Raw genomic sequence first — 26,048 nt, 5'->3', positions numbered from 1 at the left:
TGGAGGTCCCTTTGTGTTTGTTTTATTTATAGGTGGAAATGCTTGTGAAGATTATGTGAATATATTTTGTAATAATTATCATAAACATTTGAACATGTGAGCTAGGGATATTCTTTGAGAGCACAAGCGGTGCACCTGTTAATAGGTTTATTCTTAGGGAATGGTGCACATCTTTATGCTCGTATGAATTCCAGTTACAAGATAGAAGGAGGATGCTGCCATCAGAGATATGCAATGAATTCTCATCATTCACATTTTTTCTTGCATGTTTCTTTGACTCCAGGACCTCTCTGGAGGGATACACTAGATTTTCCGAAGGGATACCCAACAACGCCCCGTCACATTATATCTAAATCAGCTCTAGTCATAAGCCAACATAGTGCATTCTGGGTAAAGCAAATGGGATGCTCATTTCAGGAGCCCCTGTCAAAAGAGGAAATCTCTGCCTCGACCAGGATAGCTAGAGTTTTGTATTGGAAAGAATGATCGGCACCACCCCACCTAGAGGGCGTGGTGCCTTTAGTGGCAACAAAGGGCAGAACCGGATGAAACTCTTCGGGGCAAGCTACCCGGAAGAGTTTGTGGGCTGCAGGGACCCCGGAAGCGCGTCACGCGGACCAGGGAAACCGAAACTGGCGCGGTGTTTATAAGTGCAGGGGAGAGGTAGAACCCCCTCTTTTGTCCCTTCGCTGCGTAGACGCCGACATCGCGGAGTATTGAAGTTGCCGAGTAAGCAGTGCTGGAGCTGTCAAAAGGTGAGGGGGCCCTCATTAGCGTTGTCATCGGAGCGAGTGAAAGTATTCGGGTAAGGAAAAGGGATTTAAATTTAGAGGAGGAGCATCGAAGGCATACCGTGGAGCGTTGGGTTGTTCTCCTGACTTCCCTTCGAAGTATATAGGGTAGCGGCGGGAATCGGATTCGCGCAATGTTTATGCAGGCGCATTTAAAAAAAATTATTATTATTTAACGCTTCGCGCCGCGTAAACGCAAGGAGGCGCGTTAGGGAAGTGGAGCGCGCATGTAACTGCGCAGCTCATTAGTTAGTAAAGAGAGAAATAATGCTGGCTTGCGGCCTTTGCGGCGATGTTAGGCGAGTACCGGTGATAGTTTGGTCGGTAGAGCGTGAGCGTTCTAACCTCTAGGTCGTGAGTTCGAACCTCAGGTTGTGCACTGTTTGTTTGCAGGCAGCGCCGAGCATCGGTCGCGTCTCCAGCTGCGGAGGCCCGAACCTGGAAATTGGCGTGCCTTGGTTTGATAAGCGGGGAATGAGGGGAAGAGTAATGGCTTGCAGGCTGCCTGTAATGGGAGGTAACTGGGGGCTTTGCATGGAATCGGTCGCGTCTCCAGCACTCATGGTCGACCCGATCACGAAGTAAAGCAGGGTTGGGCCTGGTGAGCACTCGGATGGGAGACCGCCCTGGAATAGTTTAAGCCACGCCTTTATAAGGGACTGGCCGGAAAAGGAGGAATGTGGAATAATTATTCCTGGTGAAGCGTATTTTTTAAAACCAAAGAGGAAAGAAGGGAGATTGTGCAGTTTAAATGTCAATCAATGGTAATGCTCGAAGGGGATGTTAAGCAGACCTCCCCCTCCCACCTTCTTTTTAGGCTATATTTCAGGATGGGAGCACGAGTCAGAGGGGCCCTAACGGAGGGGGTAGGGGGATGAGTGTTACATTGACATTGCTGGCTGTGGGGATACGGTGGTATGGCGCAGCATGCTGGCACAAAGGGTAGAGCGTTGGCGCAGCTTCACATCAAGCAAGCAGGGGGGTGCGATTAGGTGGCGTAGTAAACATCATGAGAGCACTGGGACAACGTGAAAGGGGGTTTCACTGGGGCCTTGGGTCACAGGAGGCGGGAGAAAAGGGGCAACAACTAACTGTATTTTGTTTCTTTAAGTGCAGAATGCCTCCAAAAACGGTCTCAGAAGGGTAAAGGCGCAACGGCCACCAAAGATGATTTCCGCTCACTGGCAGAGCTATGGGAGGTTGCAAAAAAAGGGGGCATCGACTGGGCGCTATGCACGTTGTCCGAAAAGGGTGAGACGAGCGGGCAGCAGGACGGCACGCGTGCCAAGCGGGCAAGGCGGACACCGGAGCGATTTAAGGATGCACAGCCAGACAAACGCAACAAAGTTACAGACTCTCAGACTGGTACCCCAGGTGAGGCAGGGGTGAAGGGACAAACGGTCTTTCCCGCCGACATTATACAAGCCTACAAGCGCGGCTCCCACAGCGCATTCAAACGGGGCAACCATACAGGCGGCAGTAAATGCGGCGTTAATCAATGCCGAGCTCACAGGGGTAGCGGGGCAAGGTATGAGGACAGGGGTAACATCACCCAGCGCAACGGCACAGCAGGGGGGAGCAGGGGCCGCAACGCCACAAGCCGCTCTTCCGGTGGTAGCGCACCAGGGCAGTGGGATAGCACAAGTGTGGGTCCAATCGGGAGGCGTGGCACAATCTCCAGTAGTGGTGGCGGCAACGTCCCAGGGACCAGCCATTAATAGCGGGATACCAGGGCCAGTGGTTCCCATGGCAGCACCCCCCCTCGCGGTGGGTGCAGTACCGGCAGGGCAGCCACTCCAAGCACATAGTCCACTAATGTATGGGTCGGCAACTCCTGCGGTGGCCCCATCTGCGGGGATCACTTGGCATGTTCCAGTGGAGACCAGAGAAAAAATATTCAGAGGTGAGTTTGTAGACGTTTTTGACCTAATTAACTAATTAATGCCGGGGTAGTTCCGGGCAAAAGCAGGACAGGGAAGGAAGGGGAGCTGAAACAGAAGAGAGTGTGGGTGGACTGGACCATTAAGAATTGGGTCACGGGGGTTCGCTATCTATGCAGCTATTATGGTCGAAAGGTACCCCCAAATGGCAGCCCAGTTAATCAGCTACATTTCCATGATTCATGGGGCCACTTCGGAGTTCCCAGGAACGGGTTGGCTTCAGTACGACAACAAGTTTCGGCAAATGAAAGCAGTCCATCCGGCGGTAGCTTGGGATCAGCAGGAGATAAACATTTGGCATGCGGTATTTTATTCAATGGGGTCATTTAAGAAGACGAGTCAGCCCTTTCGGGGGGACATTTGGACGGGGGACAAAAAACTGGCTTGTTGGCAGTACAACAAGAATGAGTTCAACCGGGGCACAGCATGCAAGTTTAAGCATTTGTGTTCCTTCTGTGGGAAGCTGGGACACCCAGAGAGTAAGTGCTATAAAAAAGGGGGAAGGCCACAAGAGCAGCCTACACAGAATCAACCCCAGACTAGGGGACGAAGTACACAAGCATCCTAAGACCCTACCGACTCCCATACAACTCCATGTGCTGACGCACCTCCTTAGTAAGTACGACAAGATAAAAGAAGCGCAGTTTCTACACCAGGGTTTTACATTTGGCTTTCGCATCCCTTCCAGCGCTACCCCATCAGGCACTCCACCACGCAATCAGCGCTCAGTCCTTCGAAACCCAGAGGTGGCTAGGCAAAAGATCAGGAAAGAAGTGTCCTTGGGGAGGGTGGCTGGCCCCTTCCATCAACTGCCTAGACACGACTTAGTATGCTCACCCCTGGGTTTAGTACCTAAGAAGGAGGAGGGTAAATTCCGACTGATTCACAATTTGTCAAGTCCACAAGGGTTTTCGGGAAATGACAAACTGGACCCAGACCTATGCACAGTGCGCTACACTACCTTTGATGTGGCAATACAGAAACTACAAGGGCTGGGAGCGGGAGCGCTGTTAGCAAAATCAGACATTGAGTCGGCCTTTCGCCTCCTGCCAGTTCACCTAGAGGGCACCAAGTTTCTGGGTTTCACCTTTGATGGAGAGTTTTACATTGTCCTTTGCATGCCAATGGGTTGCTCTATCGCATGTGCAGTGTTTGAAACGTTCAGCAGGTTTCTCGAATGGGCAGTGCAGGAACTCTTGCCATCAGCGGAGGTGGTGCATTACTTGGATGACTTTCTATTTCTTGGACCACCGGGCTCGTCGGCTTGCAGGAAGGCCCTGCTGGGCTTCCAGCACCTGGCCAAAGCACTGGGGGTTCCCTTGGCAGAGGAAAAATAGAAGGACCAGGGACACGGTTAACTTTTCTAGGGATAGAAATTGACACGGAGGAAGGAGTATGCAGACTCCCCCAGGAGAAAGTAGTGTCCTTTGGAGCCGCAATAGAGGCCTGTCTGACGGCAAACAAAGTGACACTTCACCAATTGCAAATCTTGTTAGGGCAGCTTAATTTTGCACTCAGGGTGATACCCATGGGCCGCGTCTTTTCTAGAAGCATAGCACGAGCGATGTCCGGACTGAGGGCGAAACACCACCACACCAGGCTTTCTGCCGAGGTCAGAACCGATTTGGGGATATGGAAGGAATTCTTGGCAGGCTTCAATGGAGCGGTAATTTGGCAACAACCCAGTCAAGCAAATGCGGAGTTAGAATTGTTCACGGATGCGGCAGGCAGTGTAGGATTCGGAGTGATATTAGGCACCAGGTGGTGTGTTAGACCTGGCACCTTGGCTTGAGTTTCCCTTCCACTTTTTGATGGTGTGCCTCAATTGTTTTGCTGGTGTTGTCCGCTCAGGGCACTGCGCCACGGCTAATCCGTGCCGCAGTGCAAGTGCTCCCTAGGTAAAGTGTACCTGTAATTGATGTTCATGATTGGCTTATTGGATTCACCGTCAGTCCCCAGTAGAGTGCACCAGGGGTGCCAGGGCTTGTGAATGCCAATGCTGCTGGTGGGCTTGCAGCGCTGGTTGCGCCACCCACAGGAAGCGGCCTTGTAAAATGTGTCTAGGGTCTGCCACCGCAGACCCTGTGCGCGGTCCGGGACCGTCGCGCTGACTGCGCAAGTGCCCCCACTTGCCAGTCCCTAAACCTTCCCTTACCTACATATTAGCCACCCCTCTGGTAGGCCCGAGGGCAGGGTGCATTGTAGGCATAAGGTAGGACATGCCCTGATGTGTGTGGCATGTCTTAGTAGTGAATTACAGCCCTTTCCGTTTTTCACTATTGAAGGCTACCTGCTCTCCATAGGCCAGAATGGGCTGCTGGGATCACGCCAACGCTGTGACCCCAGTGGACTCAGAGAGCATGGTAGAGTGTTAAGTTTAGTATGCCTGAACTCAGAATAATAAAATACTTCTTGTAGTCAACTTTATTTTAATATCCTGGGTTTGTAAATACTACTTTTAGAAAGTTAGTATTTACTGACCTGGCCATTCAGTCCGCCTCTGCTGTGTGTATGTGTTCTGCCTGGCAACAGTAAGGAGCAGGGTTGGGGAATCCCCAGAGGCAGGTTGGCTGCCAGGTGGTGGGTAGAGAGATGACACCAGGATGGGTGGGAGGAGTACACCTTGACTCTTGAATAGACCTGTGCTCTGCCACCACAAAGCCGGCGCCGCCCCCTGTGGGGCGGCTGATGTCTCTGCCCTGCTGCTGAAAGGAAAGAGCAGAGTCACCATAACAAAGTGCTCCAGAACTGGACTGAGCCAGGCCCAGGCCCCCTGGCGCTAAAGAACAAAAGAATCACGGTATAAAAGTAGGAGCCTGGCTCCTAAGAAATCAGAATCCTGTTTTACCACAAAGAACCTCTGCCCGACTAGAAGGAGAAGAAGACGCTGGAGGAGCTGGCCTGCTGCTTGCCTTGCTGAGAAAGGAGAGGAAGAGACTTACTGAAAAGACTTTGCTACTTTGTGCTTGAACATTCTCCAAGGGCTTGATCTGAGCTTGCCCCCTGAACTGAACCCCAGGACCAGTGGGTTCTCTGTGCTGTTGCTCGTCCTCCAAGTCAAGCCGTGTGTGCATCCCGCTGGAAAGAGACTGCGCCCCTCATCGCCCCTCCTAGGGCCGTGACACTCAGAAGCTTGCCTGCCTCAAACCCGTGAGAGCCCCGCTCCGTCCAGAGCCGCTCTCTGTCCCCGGGCCAGGCCGCCTGCATCCCTGTCACCGCCTGCTACTGGAGCGCGCTGACCGCGCTATCACCCCTCCCGCCGGAAACCGTCCGACGACTGATCTACGCCGGGTCATCCAGCTGCACTGACCGTGCCCTGCGACCCCGCTTCGCTATCCCCGGACCTCTCAGGCCGCGCCGCCCCCGCTGTGGAGACCCTCCGGCACCGCCGTGCTAAAGGGTCGCTGGCCGCGCCTGCCTACTTGCCCACACCTGCTGATTGAGGACCCAAGAACACTTCCCAAGCTGAGAGTCGCACCGACCTGTGCCGACTCTCCCCCCTCACGAAAGAAGTTCCAGTACCGGGCTCGGGGCCCGCAACGCCTTATTTCCCCGTTCGCAGGAGCCGATCTCTGTGAGTACTGGAACCACAAGTAACATTTGCAAGAGACTGCAAAGAATCTATTTGAGACTACGAACAAAGAACATTTGCCTGCTTTACAACCTGGTGGCCTAGCGAAAACGTTATTGGTCTTGTGATAAGTCTGCTGAGATATATTTACCTATTTTTACATAAAGAAGCGTATTTTTATATATATCCAAGTCTGGTGTCCGTTTCTGGGGGGATTGATGTATTTGCTGTGTGTATGATTGTAAGTGCTTAACCAACAACGCCTGAGGAATCGCCTTGGCTGCTCACGCCACGCACCTAGAGGGTGAGCAAGGGTCATTCGCAAGGGGTTATCCTGCGCCCTGACGTGGAGGAGAGGGTTCCTGCTTGACACAAGGGCAACCTTGCGCCAACCAGAGATCCCCGACTCTAACATTGTTGGCAGCGGCTGGGATTTCGGATTTGCACTTGTAATTTGCATACAGTGAATTATTAATCACCAGATAGTGAGAGCAGACCAAGTAACACAGCCACAGGTTTTCATTTTTGGAACTTTGTTGAGACATCTGCCATTACTGCAACCATGCCTGGCTCACTCTCTGCTGGAAGAGTGCTCTCTGTGATTTCTGGAATAGATGAGGTGGATTGGGAGAGACTGGAAGGCTACTCGATGGAGCAATTGAAAGGCTACAGTGTAAAATTCCGAGTCCCCCATGCTGGATTCAAGAGGAGGACCCAGTACGCCAAGGCGCTGAGAGCCTGGAAGGAGTCACGAGACCCACGGAATGCGGGGGACATCGTTCCACCCGACAACCTTGAGGAGTCCAGCAGAGTCCGGTCGCCAGAGGAGCTGGCAGACAGGGCAGCAGACAGGGCGCATGCAATGGAGATGGCAAAGTTGGCAGGACAAATGGAAATGGAAAAGCAGAAGTTGGCCCTGGAGGCACAACAACGCCAAATGGATCATGATATAAGATTGAAGGAGTTGGAGCTGAAGGCGAAAAGTTTGGACACCGCTCCTTCTGGTGGCAGCACTCCACCGGTGCAGGTAGAGTCCAAGGTGTACATCCCCAAAGATGTAGTAAAGGAGTATTTTAGAAAGGATGACATAGGGCAGTGGTTTAGAGCCTACGAGGTGGCCATGTCTTCACACCGGGTCCCTGAGAAAGACTGGGGAGCGGGGTTGTGGGGAAGGTTCCTTGCTGAAGGGCGTGACACACTGTTAGATTTACCCTTAGATCTCCAAGCCTCATACCCCCATATGAAGGAAGCTTTAATGAGCAGGTATGGGTTAACTCCTGAGCTATATAGACAGAGGTTCAGGGAGACTAAGAAGATCCCTGAGAGTACGTATGTGGAGTATGTAACCTTTTTCTGCAGAGCACTGGATGGTTGGGTGAAGGGTAGCAAAGTGAATGATTATCAAGGGCTGCTTGATTTAATTGCATGGGAGCACTTGTCCAGTCAATGTTTTCCTGAGCTACGCCAGCACCTGATTGATAGCAAGCTGTCCAACCCGAGGAAGCTTGCTGAGGAGGCGAACCGCTGGCTCAGCACCAGGGTCCACAAGGGTCAAGTGGGAGACTCCGCCAAGGGTGGGCAGGGTCCCCAGCAGAAGAGTGGGGGGGACAGGGGTAAACAGAAAGGGTTCCAAAAAGGCCCCCAAAGTAATCCCCAAGGGAACCAGCAGAAGGGTTCTCAGCCTCCCCCACCCCCGCAGCAGAACGGGGCCCTGACAGGTAGACCTGTTCCAAAGGGGCCCTTCAATTGTTATAGGTGTGGTGACCCGGGTCACATTGCCTCTGATCCTAATTGTCGCCTGTTTGGTAAGACCGCACCCACTGGTGCTCCACCCCGGCAAGTAGCTAGTATTAACTTTGGGGAGGAGGTAGCAGTCCAGGAGGGTGGGGGTCCCGGGCAGATGACCCTAGTCTCGCTAGGAGACAGTGAGATGGTCCCTGAAACCTACTTACCCTCGAACACTAAGAAATATGGGCAAGTAGTGACCATCAATGGAAAGAAGGTTGAAGCTCTTAGAGATACAGGAGCCAGCGTGACCTCGGTGAGGCAACACCTGGTGTCTCAAGAGCAGATTGTACCCAATGCCTACTGTAGGGTTGTCAATGCTGACAACATAGAGAGTCGTTGTCCAATGGCTCAAGTTCCCTTTGAGTGGGGGGAGGTCTCTGGTACTCTACAAGTCGCTGTGAGAACTGACATGCCTGTAGACTGTCTGCTAGGGAACGACCTGGAGAGCTCCCCTTGGGAGAAGGTGGAGAAGACCACGCATCTGAGGATGGTGGGTCTACCCGACCGGGCGTGCGTGACCACCCGGTCCATGGCAGCCAGTAGGGGTGTTGAGAGGGTCCTGGAGCCTGAGGGAGAGGTCCAGGAACCGGCCTTAGGGAGAAGGCGCAGGAGGCGCGGGAAACCGGCCCCCAAAGTTCCCACGGCCCAGGAGGAAGTAGACCCTGAGGGGGATGCTCTGGAGCCTACCGGGGAACAGATTGCCGAGCTGGGAGACCTGCCTGAGCTGACCCATTGGCAGCAAGAAGGAGGTCCCTCCAGGGAGGAATTCTGCAGGGAGCAGAAAGAATGCCCTTCTCTCGTGGGTATGCGGCAGCAGGCTGCAGACCAGGCCAATGGTGTTCAGGCCAAAACACACTACGTGTACTGGGAGAGTGACCTCCTGTATTCCGAGCCTAAGGCTGCTGAACCTGGGTCAGCCCGTGTGCTGGTGGTACCCCAGAAGTTCAGAACCTTCCTACTGGGGCTGGCTCATGATGTGCCGTTAGCAGGACATTTGGGGATGGACAAGACCTATGACAGGCTTGTCACCCACTTTTACTGGCCCCAAATGCACAAGAATTCAGATTCCTACTGCCGAACCTGTCAGACTTGCCAGGCAAGTGGTAAGAGCGGAGGGAAGCACAAGGCTCCTCTGCAAACTTTCCCTGTGGTCGGTACGCCATTCCAGCGAGTGGGTATTGATATTGTGGGGCCTCTGGACCCCAAGACAGCCCTGGGCAACAGGTTCATCCTGGTCTTGGTGGACCATGCCACCCGGTACCCTGAAGCCATCCCGCTGAGGACAGTGACGGCCCCCGTGGTGGGACAGGCACTGATGGGAATTTTCTCCCGAGTGGGATTCCCTCTAGAGGTGGTGAGCGACAGGGGGACCAATTTCATATCCACATATATGAAATCCCTGTGGAAGGAGTGTGGGGTAACTTACAAGTTCACCACTCCTTACCACCCCCAAGGAAATGGGTTGGTTGAGAGATTCAACCGAACCCTCAAAGGCATGATCATGGGCCTGGACGGTCCAATGAGGCGTAAGTGGGACGTCCTCTTGCCATGCCTGCTCTTCGCTTACCGAGAGGTGCCACAGAGGTCTCTAGGGTTCAGCCCCTTTGAGCTTCTGTATGGTCACCCGGTAAGAGGACCTCTGAGTTTGGTAAAGGAAGGCTGGGAGCAATCTCCCAGGAAACCTCCCCAGAATGTATATAGTTACATGCTGGCCTTCCGAAACCAGACTAGGCGTTTCAGGCAACTTGCTGAGGCAAATCTGGAAGCCAGCCAGGAGGAGATGAAGCGGTGGTACGACCGGAATGCCACTCTGGTAGAGCTTCAACCTGGACAAAAGGTGTGGGTCTTGGCCCCAGTGGAGCCTTGTGCACTTCAGGATAAGTGGACAGGTCCATTTGAGGTTGTGGAGCGCAAAAGTCCTATCACCTACTTGGTGGACATGCGGTCTCCCAGGAACCCTTTGAGGGTCCTACATGTTAACCGCCTTAAGCCCCACTTAGAGAGGACCGAAGTGGGCATGCTGCTGGCCACTGATGATGGAATGGAAGAGGAGACCGAGCCTCTTCCTGACCTCTTAGTGGCCTCTGAGAAAGATGGGTCAGTGGATGGAGTTAACCTCTCACCCACCCTGACGCCCGAACAACAGGAAGATTGCCGCCACTTGCTGGGGCAGTTTTCCGACAGATTCTCCCTGGTTCCTGGTGTCACAGATTGGTGCGTCCATGATGTGGACACAGGTGACAGCTTACCGGTGAAGCACAAGGCTTACAGGGTAACTGACAGGGTCAGAGCTTGCATCAAGGAGGAGGTCTCCAAAATGCTTGCGCTAGGGGTGGTTGAGTCCTCCAGCAGTCCTTGGTCCAGCCCCGTGGTCTTGGTCCCCAAATCTGCTGCGCCGGGAGCCACACCTGAACTCCGGTTCTGTGTGGACTACAGAGGACTCAATTCAGTGACGAAGACTGACGCGCACCCCATCCCCAGAGCTGATGAGCTCATTTATCGGCTGGGGGCTGCCCGGTTCCTCAGCACGTTTGATTTAATGTCTGGGTACTGGCAGATCGCCTTGACCGATGGGGCCAAAGAGAGGTCAGCATTCTCTACACCAGATGGGCACTTCCAGTTCCGAGTCATGCCATTTGGGATGAAGAATGCCCCTGCCACCTTTCAGAGGTTGGTCAACCAGGTACTGGTTGGGCTGGATGCGTTCAGTGCCGCCTACCTGGATGACATCGCAGTGTTCAGTGCCACCTGGCCCGAACACCTGCGCCACCTCTGGGAAGTGTTGATGGCTCTGCGCCGAGCAGGCCTCACGATCAAGGCAAGCAAGTGCCAGATCGGGCAGGGTTCCGTGGTGTACTTGGGACACCAAGTGGGGAGTGGCAAGGTGGCACCCTTGCAACCCAAAATTGAGACCATCCTGGCTTGGGAACCCCCCAAGACGCAGACCGCAGTGAGGGCCTTCCTGGGGCTCACTGGGTTCTACAGGAGGTTTGTCAAGGGCTATGGAACGATTGTTGCCCCCTTGACAGAGCTGACTTCCAAGAAGCAGCCCAGGAACGTGATTTGGACTGACACCTGTCAGAAAGCTTTCGACACCCTGAAGACTGCCATGTGCACGGCGCCCGTGCTCTTGGCCCCTGACTTCTCCAAGGAATTCCTAGTGCAGACAGACGCTTCAGAGCATGGTGTAGGGGCTGTTCTCTCACAGATGACTGAGGAGGGCTGGGACCAACCCGTAGCCTTCATCAGTAGGAGGCTACTTCCACGGGAAAGTAGGTGGAGTGCAATTGAGCGAGAAGCATTTGCTGTGGTCTGGGCGCTGAAGAAGCTAAGACCCTACTTGTTTGGGTCTCACTTCCGGGTTCAGACGGACCACAGGCCCCTCAGATGGTTGATGCAAATGAGGGGTGAGAACCCGAAGCTGTTGAGGTGGTCCATCTCCCTACAGGGTATGGACTTTACGGTGGAACACCGTCCTGGTACAGATCACGCCAACGCTGACGGTCTGTCCAGGTATTTCCGCCTTAGTGACGAGGAACCCCCTGGGCAAGGGTAGTTCTCCCCACATTTCAGCTGGAGGGGACACGTGTTAGACCTGGCACCTTGGCGTGAGTTTCCCTTCCACTTTTTGATGGTGTGCCTCGATTGTTTTGCTGGTGTTGTCCGCTCAGGGCACTGCGCCACGGCTAATCCGTGCCGCAGTGCAAGTGCTCCCTAGGTAAAGTGTACCTGTAATTGATGTTCATGATTGGCTTATTGGATTCACCGTCAGTCCCCAGTAGAGTGCACCAGGGGTGCCAGGGCTTGTGAATGCCAATGCTGCTGGTGGGCTTGCAGCGCTGGTTGCGCCACCCACAGGAAGCGGCCTTGTAAAATGTGTCTAGGGTCTGCCACCGCAGACCCTGTGCGCGGTCCGGGACCGTCGCGCTGACTGCGCAAGTGCCCCCACTTGCCAGTCCCTAAACCTTCCCTTACCTACATATTAGCCACCCCTCTGGTAGGCCCGAGGGCAGGGTGCATTGTAGGCATAAGGTAGGACATGCCCTGATGTGTGTGGCATGTCTTAGTAGTGAATTACAGCCCTTTCCGTTTTTCACTATTGAAGGCTACCTGCTCTCCATAGGCCAGAATGGGCTGCTGGGATCACGCCAACGCTGTGACCCCAGTGGACTCAGAGAGCATGGTAGAGTGTTAAGTTTAGTATGCCTGAACTCAGAATAATAAAATACTTCTTGTAGTCAAGTTTATTTTAATATCCTGGGTTTGTAAATACTACTTTTAGAAAGTTAGTATTTACTGACCTGGCCATTCAGTCCGCCTCTGCTGTGTGTATGTGTTCTGCCTGGCAACAGTAAGGAGCAGGGTTGGGGAATCCCCAGAGGCAGGTTGGCTGCCAGGTGGTGGGTAGAGAGATGACACCAGGATGGGTGGGAGGAGTACACCTTGACTCTTGAATAGACCTGTGCTCTGCCACCACAAAGCCGGCGCCGCCCCCTGTGGGGCGGCTGATGTCTCTGCCCTGCTGCTGAAAGGAAAGAGCAGAGTCACCATAACAAAGTGCTCCAGAACTGGACTGAGCCAGGCCCAGGCCCCCTGGCGCTAAAGAACAAAAGAATCACGGTATAAAAGTAGGAGCCTGGCTCCTAAGAAATCAGAATCCTGTTTTACCACAAAGAACCTCTGCCCGACTAGAAGGAGAAGAAGACGCTGGAGGAGCTGGCCTGCTGCTTGCCTTGCTGAGAAAGGAGAGGAAGAGACTTACTGAAAAGACTTTGCTACTTTGTGCTTGAACATTCTCCAAGGGCTTGATCTGAGCTTGCCCCCTGAACTGAACCCCAGGACCAGTGGGTTCTCTGTGCTTTTGCTCGTCCTCCAAGTCAAGCCGTGTGTGCATCCCGCTGGAAAGAGACTGCGCCCCTCATCGCCCCTCCTAGGGCCGTGACACTCAGAAGCTTGCCTGCCTCAAACCCGTGAGAGCCCCGCTCCGTCCAGAGCCGCTCTCTGTCCCCGGGCCAGGCCGCCTGCATCCCTGTCACCGCCTGCTACTGGAGCGCGCTGACCGCGCTATCACCCCTCCCGCCGGAAACCGTCCGACGACTGTGATCTACGCCGGGTCATCCAGCTGCACTGACCATGCCCTGCGACCCCGCTTCGCTATCCCTGGACCTCTCAGGCCGCGCCGCCCCCGCTGTGGAGACCCTCCGGCACCGCCGTGCTAAAGGGTCGCTGGCCGCGCCTGCCTACTTGCCCACACCTGCTGATTGAGGACCCAAGAACACTTCCCGAGCTGAGAGTCGCACCGACCTGTGCCGACTCTCCCCCCTCACGAAAGAAGTTCCAGTACCGGGCTCGGGGCCCGCAACGCCTTATTTCCCCGTTCGCAGGAGCCGATCTCTGTGAGTACTGGAACCACAAGTAACATTTGCAAGAGACTGCAAAGAATCTATTTGAGACTACGAACAAAGAACATTTGCCTGCTTTACAACCTGGTGGCCTAGCGAAAACGTTATTGGTCTTGTGATAAGTCTGCTGAGATATATTTACCTATTTTTACATAAAGAAGCGTATTTTTATATATATCCAAGTCTGGTGTCCGTTTCTGGGGGGATTGATGTATTTACTGTGTGTATGATTGTAAGTGCTTAACCAACAACGCCTGAGGAATCGCCTTGGCTGCTCACGCCACGCACCTAGAGGGTGAGCAAGGGTCATTCGCAAGGGGTTATCCTGCGCCCTGACGTGGAGGAGAGGGTTCCTGCTTGACACAAGGGCAACCTTGCGCCAACCAGAGATCCCCGACTCTAACATGGTGCATGCAGCATTGGCCGGGGGAGTGGGCAGTGTCTGGGCTCACCCGCAACATCACTTTTCTTGAGCTTTTCCCAAAGAATTAGTGGTAGGGTGCTTGCAGCGCAATGTATACTTTACAGCTAAACACGTGCCGGGGGTGTATAACACAGTTGCTGATGCCCTGTCCCGTTTTAAGTTAACAGAGTTCCGTGCCAGATGGCCGCAAGCCGACAAACAGATGACAAACTTTTCGGAGGGGTTATGGAAGCTTGGTGCCCCACAGCTCCCGAGTTGATAACAACGTCTTTGGCCCCCAAGACTAAGAGTATGTATGAGAAGTCATGGCAGGCATACTTGTCTATCGTTAGGGGGTCAGGGGCGGTAGAGAGGTGGTCACCGCATAGTGTCCTGGTATTTATTGTACGGCAGATGGAGAGCGGAAAATCCTTGCCCATGGGGAGGAGGCAGCTATCAGCAATAGCTTTTTATGCGGGCCTGGGGGGGGGGGGGGTGGCGGACCCCACAAAGGACCCAAGAGTTAAAAGGGCGATGAAAGGGTGGGAACGCTTGGCTCCAGGGGTAAGAGACAATAGAAGACCGATTGATGCTAGCAGACTGGCAAACATCCTGGAAGTGTTGCCTCGTATCTGCTTCTCAATGTTTGAAACACAATTGCTTAGATTAGCATACTCATTAGCCTTCTTTGGGGCCTTTAGAGTATCGGAATTACTTCCCGCGTCTAAGTCAGATAGGGAGGAGGGCTTACGCCTGGAGGATGTGATCCTAACCAGTGATGCTATGCAGGTCAGAGTTCGGAGGTCCAAGACAGACCCATTGGGCAAGGGGACGTGGGTCCATTTGAGGTCACTGACTGGGGTCACCTTTTGTCCAGTGACCTTGGCCCACATTTTTTCCAGATTAGACCAAGTGGAGGGGACCAGAGGGTGTTAGTGCATGCCAATGGCATTCCCCTGACTAGATTTCAATTTACCAGGGTATGCAAGTGGGCATTGGAATCCCTGGGGGTGGAGATGACACATTTCACATCCCATTCATTCCGAATTGGGGCAGCCACAACGGCCGCAGCATTGGGTCTTCCCGGTGACACTATTAAGAGGGTGGGGCGATGGAAGTCATCATGTTTCGAACGCTATGTACGCCCTCACCTTGCATGAATCCCAAGACTGTCCTGCTCCCTTCCCTGCAGCTGCTGATTCTGTCTCCTTTACGATTTGATCCAGGTGTCCTGAGTCAGAGAACCCAAGTATGCTGGTGTGGCCACTCATTTATACGTAGAGCAGGGCTCTTCTTCAACGAAACACACAGAGGGCAGAAGGTGAAGGGAGTCGACCATCATTGGGTGGGGGTCGGCGGACAGCGGCTAGTAGATGTGCCGAACGACTTAAGGCGGGCCTTGACCAGGGGCATGCCGGTCCCAGATGTGTTGGTGATTCATTCAGATGGCAATGATATGATCCCAGCGGGTAGGAGGGGAGTCAAGGAAGCGCTGTTTTCTGCCCTTTCAGTGGTTAGGAACATGCTACCAGATACAAAAATATTTTGGTCGGAAGTGATCCCACGCCAGGTATGGGTAAAGGGGGCGCCAGTTAAGGCAGTCAATAAATCAGTAAAGAGGTTGAATCAGTCTGTAGCGGAAATCCTGAAGAGGTCTAGCATCAGCACCATTAGGCACAAGCTAATATAGGTGACAAGTCCCGCACTGTATGCACCGGACGGAGTGCACCTGTCCCATGCAGGGCTGGAGTTGTTTGTACAGAACATTTTGGAAGCCCTCGCGCTGGAAGTAGAAGGAATGAGGGGGGGTGGGCGAATTTGCCTGGGAGCGCATCGCCCTGGGGCGGGGTCCTGGACAAGAGAAATGACAGGGACTCCGGTTGACGGCGGCTGCTTGGCCCCAGAACAGGGCGCACAGTCCAATGTGGGCTCGGGGCTGGCAGGAGAGGGGGCTGACCTGCTGGTGGCCCTGGACTCTCTGGCCCTACCCAGGAAGCCGGCGCTAGTTATCAGCAGTGATGAAACTACCTGCGACTCCGTTGGCCGGTGGGCGGTCAGCACAAAGGAGAGCAGGGTATCTTGGTTGTGGCCTGCTGGCACAACATGCGGCAAAGGTCCTGTGGAGAGTCAAATGAAAATACAAATAATGTAGAGATGTAAAGTATATAACCCTGATATCCTCTGGGCGTGCTGTGGTGTATTAAAATAAGCAATAATAAGTTGGTCAAGAGATTAACAGTGAGTGAGCCAATATGGAGATTTGCGGTATCATGTTGAAATTAGTAAAGACTACTCTGTGAAGACCAACTACCGTCTGGCTGGTTTTTACTGGGTTGTGACCCGCATGGCAAGGAGGGTGGTGAGAAGGGCGAGGGTGTGGTGAATTGCACGTTGTATGCCAACTATGATCGGCACCACCCCACCTAGAGGGCGTGGTGCCTTTAGTGGCAACAAAGGGCAGAACCGGATGGAACTCTTCGGGGCAAGCTACCAGGAATAGTTTGTGGGCTGCAGGGACCCCGGAAGCGCGTCACGCGGACTAGGGAAACCGAAACTGGCGCGGTGTTATAAGTGCAGGGGAGAGGTAGAACCCCCTCTTTTGTCCCCTTGCCGGGTATACCGCGACATCGCGGAGTATTGAAGTTGCCCACCCACCCATCCCTAAGCTTAGAGTTTTTAGTGTAGGCGGGGTCCTGGACAAGAGAAATGACAGGGACTCCGGTTGACGGCGGCTGCTTGGCCCCAGAACAGGGCACGCAGTCCATTGTGGGCTCCGGGCTGGCAGGAGAGGGGGCTGACCTGCTGGTGGCCCTGGACTCTCTGGCCCTACCCAGGAAGCCGGCGCTAGTTATCAGCAGTGATGAAACTACCTGCGGCTCCGTTGGATGGTGGGTGGTCAGCACAAAGGAGAGCAGGGTATCTTGGTTGTGGCCTTCTGGCACAACACGCGGCAAAGGGCCTGTGGAGAGTCAAATGTAAATATAAATAATGTAGAGATGTAAAGTATATAACCCTGATATCCTCTGGGCGTGCTGTGGTGTATTAAAATAAGCAATAACAAGTTGGTCAAGAGATTAACAGTGAGTGAGCCAATATGGAGATTGGCGGTATCATGTTGAAATTAATAAAGACTAAGCTGTGAAGACCAACTACCGTCTGACTGGTTTTTGCTGGGTTGTGACTCGCACCGCAAGGAGGGTGGTGAGAAGGGCGATGGTGTGGTGAATTGCACGTTGTGTGCCAACTATGCACCGAACCTTATTTGGAATGTGATCCTGTCCAACTACCTGGACTTTTAAATGTACCCTGGAGTCCCTCTCCTGCTTGTAGAACACATAGAAGATGACAACTCCTAATTTGCAATTGAATACCTCCCACTTTGAGCTGTCAGAATAAATTCAATGATGTAGGACGCCATTGGTTTGTCGTCACAAACCATTGATACATATCCTTACAATTTGACAGGAAGTTGGGCGCCCCTCTCATGCCCCCTTTTCATTGCAAATTACAAGAAGAGGCAATGTGAACACTATAATTCACAATCGAGTTTGCCAGTTGTAATGTCCCTTTGGTGCATTGTGACTGAGGATTTTGCACACCTGCTCATACATCAGTCCATTAATAGCTTTTTGCACACCTGCTCATACATCAGTCCATTAATAGCTTATTGTTTCTATTGAAGTACCTGATTGTCCATTGTTTGACTTACCAAGCCTGTATCATTAACATATGGCTTTAATACAATGCTGTACTGTTGTGGGTGTGGTAGGTGTAAGCCTTGTTGTTCATAGAGTTTCTCACATGTATGTTTTATTTATTTTATTGTTTTGAATTTTATTTTACAGAGTTTTATATAATGCAAACTTGACCCGAATCGGGTATCAGAGCGCTTTACATAGCACTAGTTGCGTTACATGAGGACACATTCATTTTTTGTTATGCATGGGGAGATTAAGTGATTTGCCCTGAATCACAGGATGTTCAGCGTCATTGCCGATACTCAAACCCAGTTCCCCAGATTCGAGGTCGACCGCCATAGCCATTAGGCCAACTCCTCTCCCCAATGTTGGTTGACTTAATGTGGCTGTACTCTTGAGGTGCAACACTTTGTCAACTAAACAGCTTTGTTGTCATGTTGTGTGCATGATGGTGCCTGGGGTTTGTTTCTAATGTGGTCTTTTGGGCATATGGTTAGGCACAATTAGAAATACACCTGGATAAGGATGTGCATAACCAAATATTTGAGTTGAAAGCCTTGCTATTCTGATGCTACTGCTGGGGATGTGTTCAACGTGTTGATAAAGAAAAAAGTATACATAAACCAACCACATGATTCTGGTGGTGGATGGAGGGAGGAAGGTACCAAGTGTGCGTTTCTAATGTGTTCGGTTAGTATTGGGCAAAGTAAAAATATTGGCTACAGATGTGCTCGTGAAACAGGATGTACCCAGTCCAATTCAATTTCCGGGAAATGAGCGGTCCCAAGGAAGAGTAGTACTTACAGAAATCAATGGCAAATATTACAGTCAAAGGAACATAGATCACATAGGACTCACTTATCTAACACGAGAAAATGAGTAGGCAAGATGGTAGGTTGATAGTCCCTTCGCATGAAGAAGGCGAGATGAGGTGATGCTTCGGTGCTGGAGAGCATTGATAACTCTAGCCTTGACCTCAGTTATCCTCAATACAAACCTCATCCGCAGGGAAGCCTCGATATTTAAGGTCAAGCAGTTAAGTGGCTACACAAGGGCTTTGAGTCCCTCTTCAATATTTCATTTTTATTATACTTTTATATTCCTATTGCTCTGCTACACATGAAAGGCGTTTTACACACAACAGTACATAAATTACAATTGCTCTTAAGATTTTTAAGATTAAATATTTAATGACATATGGCGTAGTCAACAGGAGGTATTGTAGAGGCTAAAATTAAATAGCAATGTTTACATATTAGCTCAGGTGAGAGAGGAATAAATGTGGTTTTAAAATGTTTCCCAGGGAGAGGAGCTCTCTTTGAGTTCTTGATTTAGGACTCGAGGGAGTTCCATATCCTGAATGCAGCACCATACAAAGACCCTGGGCCCGATTCACAAAAGTAATCTGCAACAAAATCCTAGCTTTACGACTTTCGATATTCACAAAGGGCATTTAGGAGTAGTAAAGTTAGTATTCCTAACTTTACTACTACTTAATGCCCTTTGTGAATACCGAAAGTCATAAAGTTAGGATTTTGTCTCAGATTACTTTTGTAAATCCAGCCCTGAATGAGTATCTAGGATGTTTAAAATTTCAGAATTTCGAAGTAGTCTTTTCTTACCCCCGGATATGGTTAAGAGTCTCACCAGGTATGTGGGAATGTACTGATGTTGAGTCAGGCAGCAGATTTTGAACTGGGCTGAAAGACAATGCAGTTACTTCAGCAATGGTGTAATGTGATCACATTTTCTCTTTGAAGAAATGAGATGTGCTGTTTCATTGAGGATTCCCTTGGTTGGCTCTGAAGATGTTTACTGAACACAATCCAAGACAGCATTTCCGAAGTCAATGACTAGTGCATGAACGGAAGTTTTTAGCTGATTCATAGTGAAGAAGTATTCAATTTTTTTAACACTTGTAGAAAAAAACTGTTGGAATTTGTCTAAATTTTTTATGTGTAATGAGAAACATAACGAAGTGCTGATGGTAAAACTGATAGACTCACTGAGCGAGAGAGATATGGTTACAATTCATCATATCTGAGGTGGTTCAGCAAGGTATAATTACAAAAGCCCATTGTGGATTTGAGTACATTCAGCAGTTTGTGGTGATGTCATCAACAGCGTCAAATGCTGATGATAAGTTGAGCAATACAAGAAGACATTGTATCACCTGTGTCTGTCATACAGTAGACTTGTTTTGGCCTACTTAGGTCCCATAAGTGAAGTCTAGTTTGCCATAGCAGGAATAAAAGATGGCATTCAGTGCAGCCTCAGCAATTATCAATGGCACATTCTACCAATTATGTTTTGTTTGCCTGAGTGTGGTACCCTAAGTAGTACAGTAGGTCTCCTGATTGTGGATGCCAAGCTCAATGTTCCATAGTAACCAAGCTATACATCAATGGTGAGGCCAAAATAACCCAAAATCTGTTTTGGGTTCCTTGGGTTCAGTAAGAAATTGGGTTATTGGTTGAGGGGTGGATGCCTCACCCAGACAACAACAACAATCCTTATCAGGGTGAACCACAAAAATCACCAAATTAACATGTGCTTAACCCTCTGATAGCTTTGCACTAAGCAGTCGGGATTAGCTTCGGGGCAATGAGAAAAATATTTATGCAGCACATAAACAGTAATAAAGTGAAAACACAACTCAAGGAAATACACCAAACCAATTAAAAATCTAGAGGACATATTCATTAATAAAATTATACCAGAATGGCAAAAATCCAATTAGTAGAACTGGAGATATCCAGTGTTAAAGAGTATAGGGAAAATAGGGCCTAAAAGAACAAAGGGGCATATTATCAAGAAACGGCGTTAAAATTATCGCCGCTTTAGCGGCAGAAAACTACCGCTAAAGCGGCGATAATTTTAACGCTGTGCTTGATAATATGCCCCAAAGTGCTGCTCGCGGTCATCTGGTCATACTAGATTGGGAGAAAGTCACAAGTTCAGGCTAACTAAGATGATGTGTGGGTCAGATACTGGGACCATGTAAGTCCTGCTAAATAGTTACGTTTTAAGTCTGGTGCAAATAGTTCCATTCGCATTGGAGGAGGAGGCCTCAAGGAGCTGGTTCAGCTTCTTGTATGATCATTGCTGTAGGGTGGAAAGCAGGTCGGACATCGTGACCGGTCAGCGCTGTAGGACAAAGAGTGAAGTTTGGGTCTCATGGTGCAGGTCGTCACTGGTGTCTCTATCAATGCGAAGAGCAGGTCTCACCGGAGCTTCATTTTGGTGATAGTCGCAGGAGGCAGAGTCTTGGTGTGTACAGAGTCGCAAGGAGTCCAAACTTCTGGATTTTCAGCATGTCTTGAGGGGGCCTATACTCTGATCCCAACCAAGGGTCTGGCCCCTTGGGAAGCACTCTTGGAGATTTGGGATTCACTTCCACAGAGAACAGCAGGGCTCAGGCAGGTACATTTGAAGGCCGAGGCAGGTCCGGTTGCAGTATGGTCGATCCTTTCCTCACCTAGCGCCCTTTGTAATAGTGTCTGGAATACACAAACCCCAACAGTGGGGCCATGCACTGTCATGTGGCCAAGGGCACTGGCTGAAGGCTCAAATGGTTGGGACAAGAAAATGCTAACTGTCTAAAAGTGTCACTTTCAGAACTGTGACTTGATAGCCTACTTTACAATTAAAGATGATTTTAAATGACAATTAATTTGGGTGTAAGCACCATATCTCAATCTGCTCACAATCTAAAGCTATCAATTATTCAATGTAATAAGGTATCACATGGTTAGTCAATGGGAGAGATTGGCCCTGCAACAGTGAAAAAAGACTTTACATGTCGAAACATGTACAACTTAAACACACATGTCCTACTTTTTAAATCCAATGTGCCCAGTCATATGAGCCTTTAGTCCCTACCTTAATGGTGACTTATAAGTATTAAAAAGGAAGGTATAGGCTTGGCAAAAGGTTTATTTTGCCAGACCGAAATGGTAGTTTAAAACTGTACTACAGGCTGCAGTGGCAGACCTTAGACATGTTTTAAAAGGCTACTTTAGTGCATGGCCCTACCTGTACATGTAGTACAATTTACTAGGGACGTGCAAGTAAATTAAATGTGCCAATTAGGTAGATGCCAATTGTACTTTGTTTTAGAAAAACAACACACACACTTTACCATTAGTTAGCAGGGAAAAAGTGCACAGAGTCCTAATGCCAACAGAAACAGGTCCGGCAACAGAAGGCAGAAATCTGGGGGAAACCCTAGAAAAAAGGGCCAGGGTTAACATGTTGACATCTGGAGGGCACTTGGTCTTGCAGATCAAGCCAGACTCTTCTCATTGGAGCAGGACCATGGCTGATCGCATAAAGCTGGTCTCTGTCTAGGGTACCATATGAGCAAAAACAATGGACTGGAATGTGGCACAGAGTAATTCACAGTGGCTGAAATTAATTCAAGCATTCCACCTATCACTTTCTTTTCTTCAGTATGATGCCCTAAACGTCAGCCATGTGTTCACTGTGCAATAGGAATCAAGCAATGCTTTGCTGCCTAAAACAGTTGAAACCAGTAGGATGTTGCTTATGTTCCCATTTAAAGGAACCTGATCTAGCAAGTCATACTGCACTCTTCCATGGCACTGGAAATGAGGCCCATTTGCATATGGCCGGTGTTTGTCACGATATGACATAGAGGGCTACAAATGTTTGACTGGAATTCAGCCTGAGCATTTACCAGTGGCTATAGTTAATTGAAGCACTCCACACATTATTTTTTGTTTTTAACTGCAAGTGGGGAGCACATTGTCAGTGATCACTTTCTGACTATGAATCCCTAAATATTTGTGGTTTCCAGACCAGAAAAGTCAGGTGGAAATACTGAGGTAAATAGGTCTTGTATAGGCAGGTTCATGGGATTTTCACACACACAAACACACACACACACACACATGCATACCCACACACACATATGCTCACACACACACACAAACGTACACACACTCTCTCTATTCCTTCAAAAATACCCTAAGTCCCTAAGGGAACAGTCAAATATCACAGAGGTCCTCACACCTATAGTGTTTGTCAGTGTTTACCAAAACTATAAGCAGAAGTCTGGGCCACACCCTATAATTTAAATATACAAGCACATGCACATTTTCGCACACGCACATGTACACACAGACACACACACACATGTGCACACACACATGCTGTTGGGACAGAAATGTACGCTACATGGAAAACAGGCTTCTTCCCCTGCGCTAAGTGCTCAACTTCATATACATGCAGTATTCATACTTGTGTTTTTTGGCACTGGCATCAATATAATCTAATCATTAACAGAGGCCTAGACCTATCCATGACTGTGTGAGGTCCAGGACCTATCCTCTGATGTGGAGAGACACACCAAGTGTTCCTTCATTGTGGATAGTGGACTATTGTCACTGTCTTGAGTATAGCACAAAAAGAGGTGGTGGCAGATTATTATATCTTTAGAGGAGATCAATAGTGTGACTAGAACTTTTTACCTCTGCCACTAAGGGTTGATGCCTACTTTCCCATCTGTGCAAAGTTTTCACTATTACGTGAATGCTCATAACCTTGCACTGACATCCTTTGTGTCAAGTGCATGTGTGTAACACGTGTAGTAATACGTTCTGCATATGAGTGAGCCTGAATACGGAGGCTAATGGAATTGCATTTTGGATGCCCCTAGCCTAGCATAAGATGGGAGACTGCGGACGGTGCTCCTAAACATTGGAAGTAGATTGCCTGGCTTGCTGTACTTGGAGATAAGAGATACTAACACTTAAATTAGGAGGAAAGAGACAGGGCTAGCTTTAGAAGTTCCTTATGAGGCCTTTTATTATCAAGGAGCTGTTGATTAGTATTCCTGAGCACTGCCTTTTGGAAGATCATCAGGGTAAGGTTTTGAACTGCAGACTCTGTTACGAAAGGTGACAAAATATATAGGTGAGGCTTGTCTTTTTTTCTGTCGCTGATTACTCCTTCAGTTGGACTTATGACAGCTATGTGCAGAAACCCCAACACCTCTTTGTGCCTTTGTTGTGGGTGTCTCTGGTTGGAGACAGTTCCAGTGCTACCTGCTGTGAGAAGCATCACTCTACACAAAAGCTGTCTGGAGAGCAACCTGAGGAGAACACTTGAAAGAAGTACCATCCCAAACCGCATCTGCAGTTTGAGACAGTGGATCCGTATCTCCTGCCAATGAGTTGTGTATAAAAGTGTGGACTCAAACCTCCTCACTTTGTTCCAGTTCCAAGGCCTTTATGGTCAAAGAAGAGAGTGGTCCGCACAGTAACCAAAGGACTACTGCTCAACCAGAGCTGGTGTCTGTGTGACCGCAAGTCTCCCAAAGGTGAGCGTACAACACCTGAAGACTACTTTTTTGCTTGATGACTAGTAGAACTGTCCTGAAGCACCTAGAATCCTGCCAGACTACTGAGAGATGAAAGGATTCTACCTAGCCTTTTCTGGTGGCTGTGGAACGTCCAGTGAGAGCTGACTTCACAAGAACAAACTTGGAAGGACCAGTGTGTCATGTGGGCCTATCCTGGCCTTTTACCTTGATTCCTAGTGAGAACCATAATTCTGTGTTCTTCGTCGATCCAGTTGGGCCTGCAATTGCTTGATTGTCGTACGCCTGGTTGGTGACTGCAATTGCGTGATTGTCATAGACCTGGATGAAGGCTGAAACTGTGTGATTGCCAAAGGTCCAGATGAGTGCGGCCACTGCATCTTGGGTGTAGTCCCAGGCAAGCGTGTAACGGGGTGAATGCCTCAAGCCCAGATGAAGGTTGCAACTGCCAGATTGTTGCAAGTCCAACCCGGACTGCATCTACCTATGGTCCAATTAGGACAGCTCATTCCTTTACTAAATTGAGCTGCATCTGTTCTCTGCGAAGGCGACTTAAAGTCCACCAGGACCAGGCCTGTAACTGCACCGGTCCCGGTGCCACAGCTTTGCAGGCTAAGTTCGGTCGGGTGTTCTGGCAGGCACAGCACGTATTTGACCTCCAAAGCATTCCAGCAGAGTTTTTGGTTAGCTGCACGCCCCACAGGAGATGCAGGAGGGCCACCGCTGATCACAGGCGGCAACTGAGGACTCGAAAGACATACCATTCATATCTTGAAGGGCTAAAGATTAATAAAGGTGGGTGCACATTTTACTGTGGTATGATACTGCACCAGAGCTTGATTCCTGCTAACTCCTCATTTCCATAAGAGGGAGAACCAGAGATAGGGTGTCCACCTGGGAGGGAGTATAAGAGGAAACGAGACAGGAGTGATGACTGGAGAAAATTGCACTCAGAGACACTGGCATATACAATGGATTTATGTAGTATTTAGTGCAGCTGTGTGATTAAAGTACTTTAAAAATCTCGAGTAAGGGAGGAAAGGTCACTCCATTTGGTGATACAGTTTAGAGCCAATTGTAATCACACCTGCCTGCAGGAAAGTTAAGCTATTAGGCATTACAGAGGGTATTAAAAAACTACTTTTTGTAATCATAAGGATTCCTAAATTAAAAGCATAACCTGTTAAGAGTAATTAGCCCCATATTCGTTTTGACACAGGGAGCATGTATGTAAAATTGTGTTGTTTGATCTTAGAGGAATCGTTTATTCAAGTATGCACACATTTAGGTCAGTGGGAAGAACTATTGGTAAAGAGCTTGGTGAATGACCTTCAAGCCATAACTTTCCTGTCCCAGAACAGAGGACACAGCTGTTCACCTTTCTGAGGTAATAAATAAGTGATGATTGTAAGATAGCCAGCAGTCTAGTAGCTGGGGAGGGCGGAACCAAGGGGTCAAGGGAAGAGGAGGAGTCACAGGGAGAGAGGGCAGTTAGAATAGGGACAGCGGTGGTGCAAGAGATAAGAATAAAGCTCCATGATAGTATTCAGAAGTGTCTGTGGTTTATTCAGTAGCGCGACGCTACAGCTGGCGACGAGGGTGGGATCACCCAACCCCACTGACCACAAGACTGTGTAAGGCGAGTCGAGCTGATCGCGTTGGAGCGCGCTGCACGCGGGACGCGTGTAGCTGGGAAGGCGCCGTGAGCGCAAAAGTCGGGAGCCCACCCCGAACCTGTCGTGCACCCCAGCTGAGAGAGGAGTGCCCCAGCACCTGAGACGCTGTCCCCAGGAGACTGGCAGCGAGCGCTGTCGAGCGCGTTGAAGAGCGAGCTGAGAAAGCTCGATGCCGGCAAACCTCACGCTTGATGCGTGAGTTTCGGCCCGCCAGTGTGAGGAAGATCGCGGGAAACGACAAGAAAAGGCGGGAGCCCACCCCGATCTCACCTGAGCGGTAGCAGTAAATGCTGAGCAGGACTGGAGGTGTGCCATCAGCCAAAGATGACCGCTGGTGAGTCCGGAATGAAGAGGGCTGCATGTGGGCACTGAGAGGAAGCCTCGTGTGTGCAGGGACGGCGGCCATCTTGGAGTCAGGCAGGCTCTCGAGACAGAC

At 50.3% G+C, this 26,048-nt stretch overlaps 1 protein-coding gene across 2 annotated transcripts in view; it reads left to right on the top strand.

The window, feature by feature from the left end:
- The first annotated feature begins 656 nt into the window (after positions 1–656).
- LOC146799074 (uncharacterized) overlaps positions 657–26,048 on the top strand; it is a 94,571-nt gene continuing 69,179 nt past the window's right edge. The window contains exons 1-2 of one of the 2 annotated variants that reach the window (XR_014968841.1): positions 657–755; positions 1,908–2,165. Coding sequence is in view for 1 of the 2 variants with exons in the window: in XM_085626479.1 (XP_085482605.1) it covers positions 3,031–4,068 (1,038 nt within the window). In the remaining variant the exon portion in view is untranslated. Of the gene's footprint in view, positions 756–1,907; positions 5,118–26,048 lie in introns of those variants that run through there. The other variant, XM_085626479.1, reaches the window with a different exon arrangement.

The sequence above is a fragment of the Triturus cristatus genome, chromosome 9 (genome assembly GCF_964204655.1).
Source record: "Triturus cristatus chromosome 9, aTriCri1.1, whole genome shotgun sequence".
NCBI lineage: Eukaryota > Metazoa > Chordata > Amphibia > Caudata > Salamandridae > Triturus > Triturus cristatus.
The sequence above is the reverse complement of the archived record's forward strand: the minus strand, read 5'-3'. Positions and strand labels throughout refer to the sequence as shown.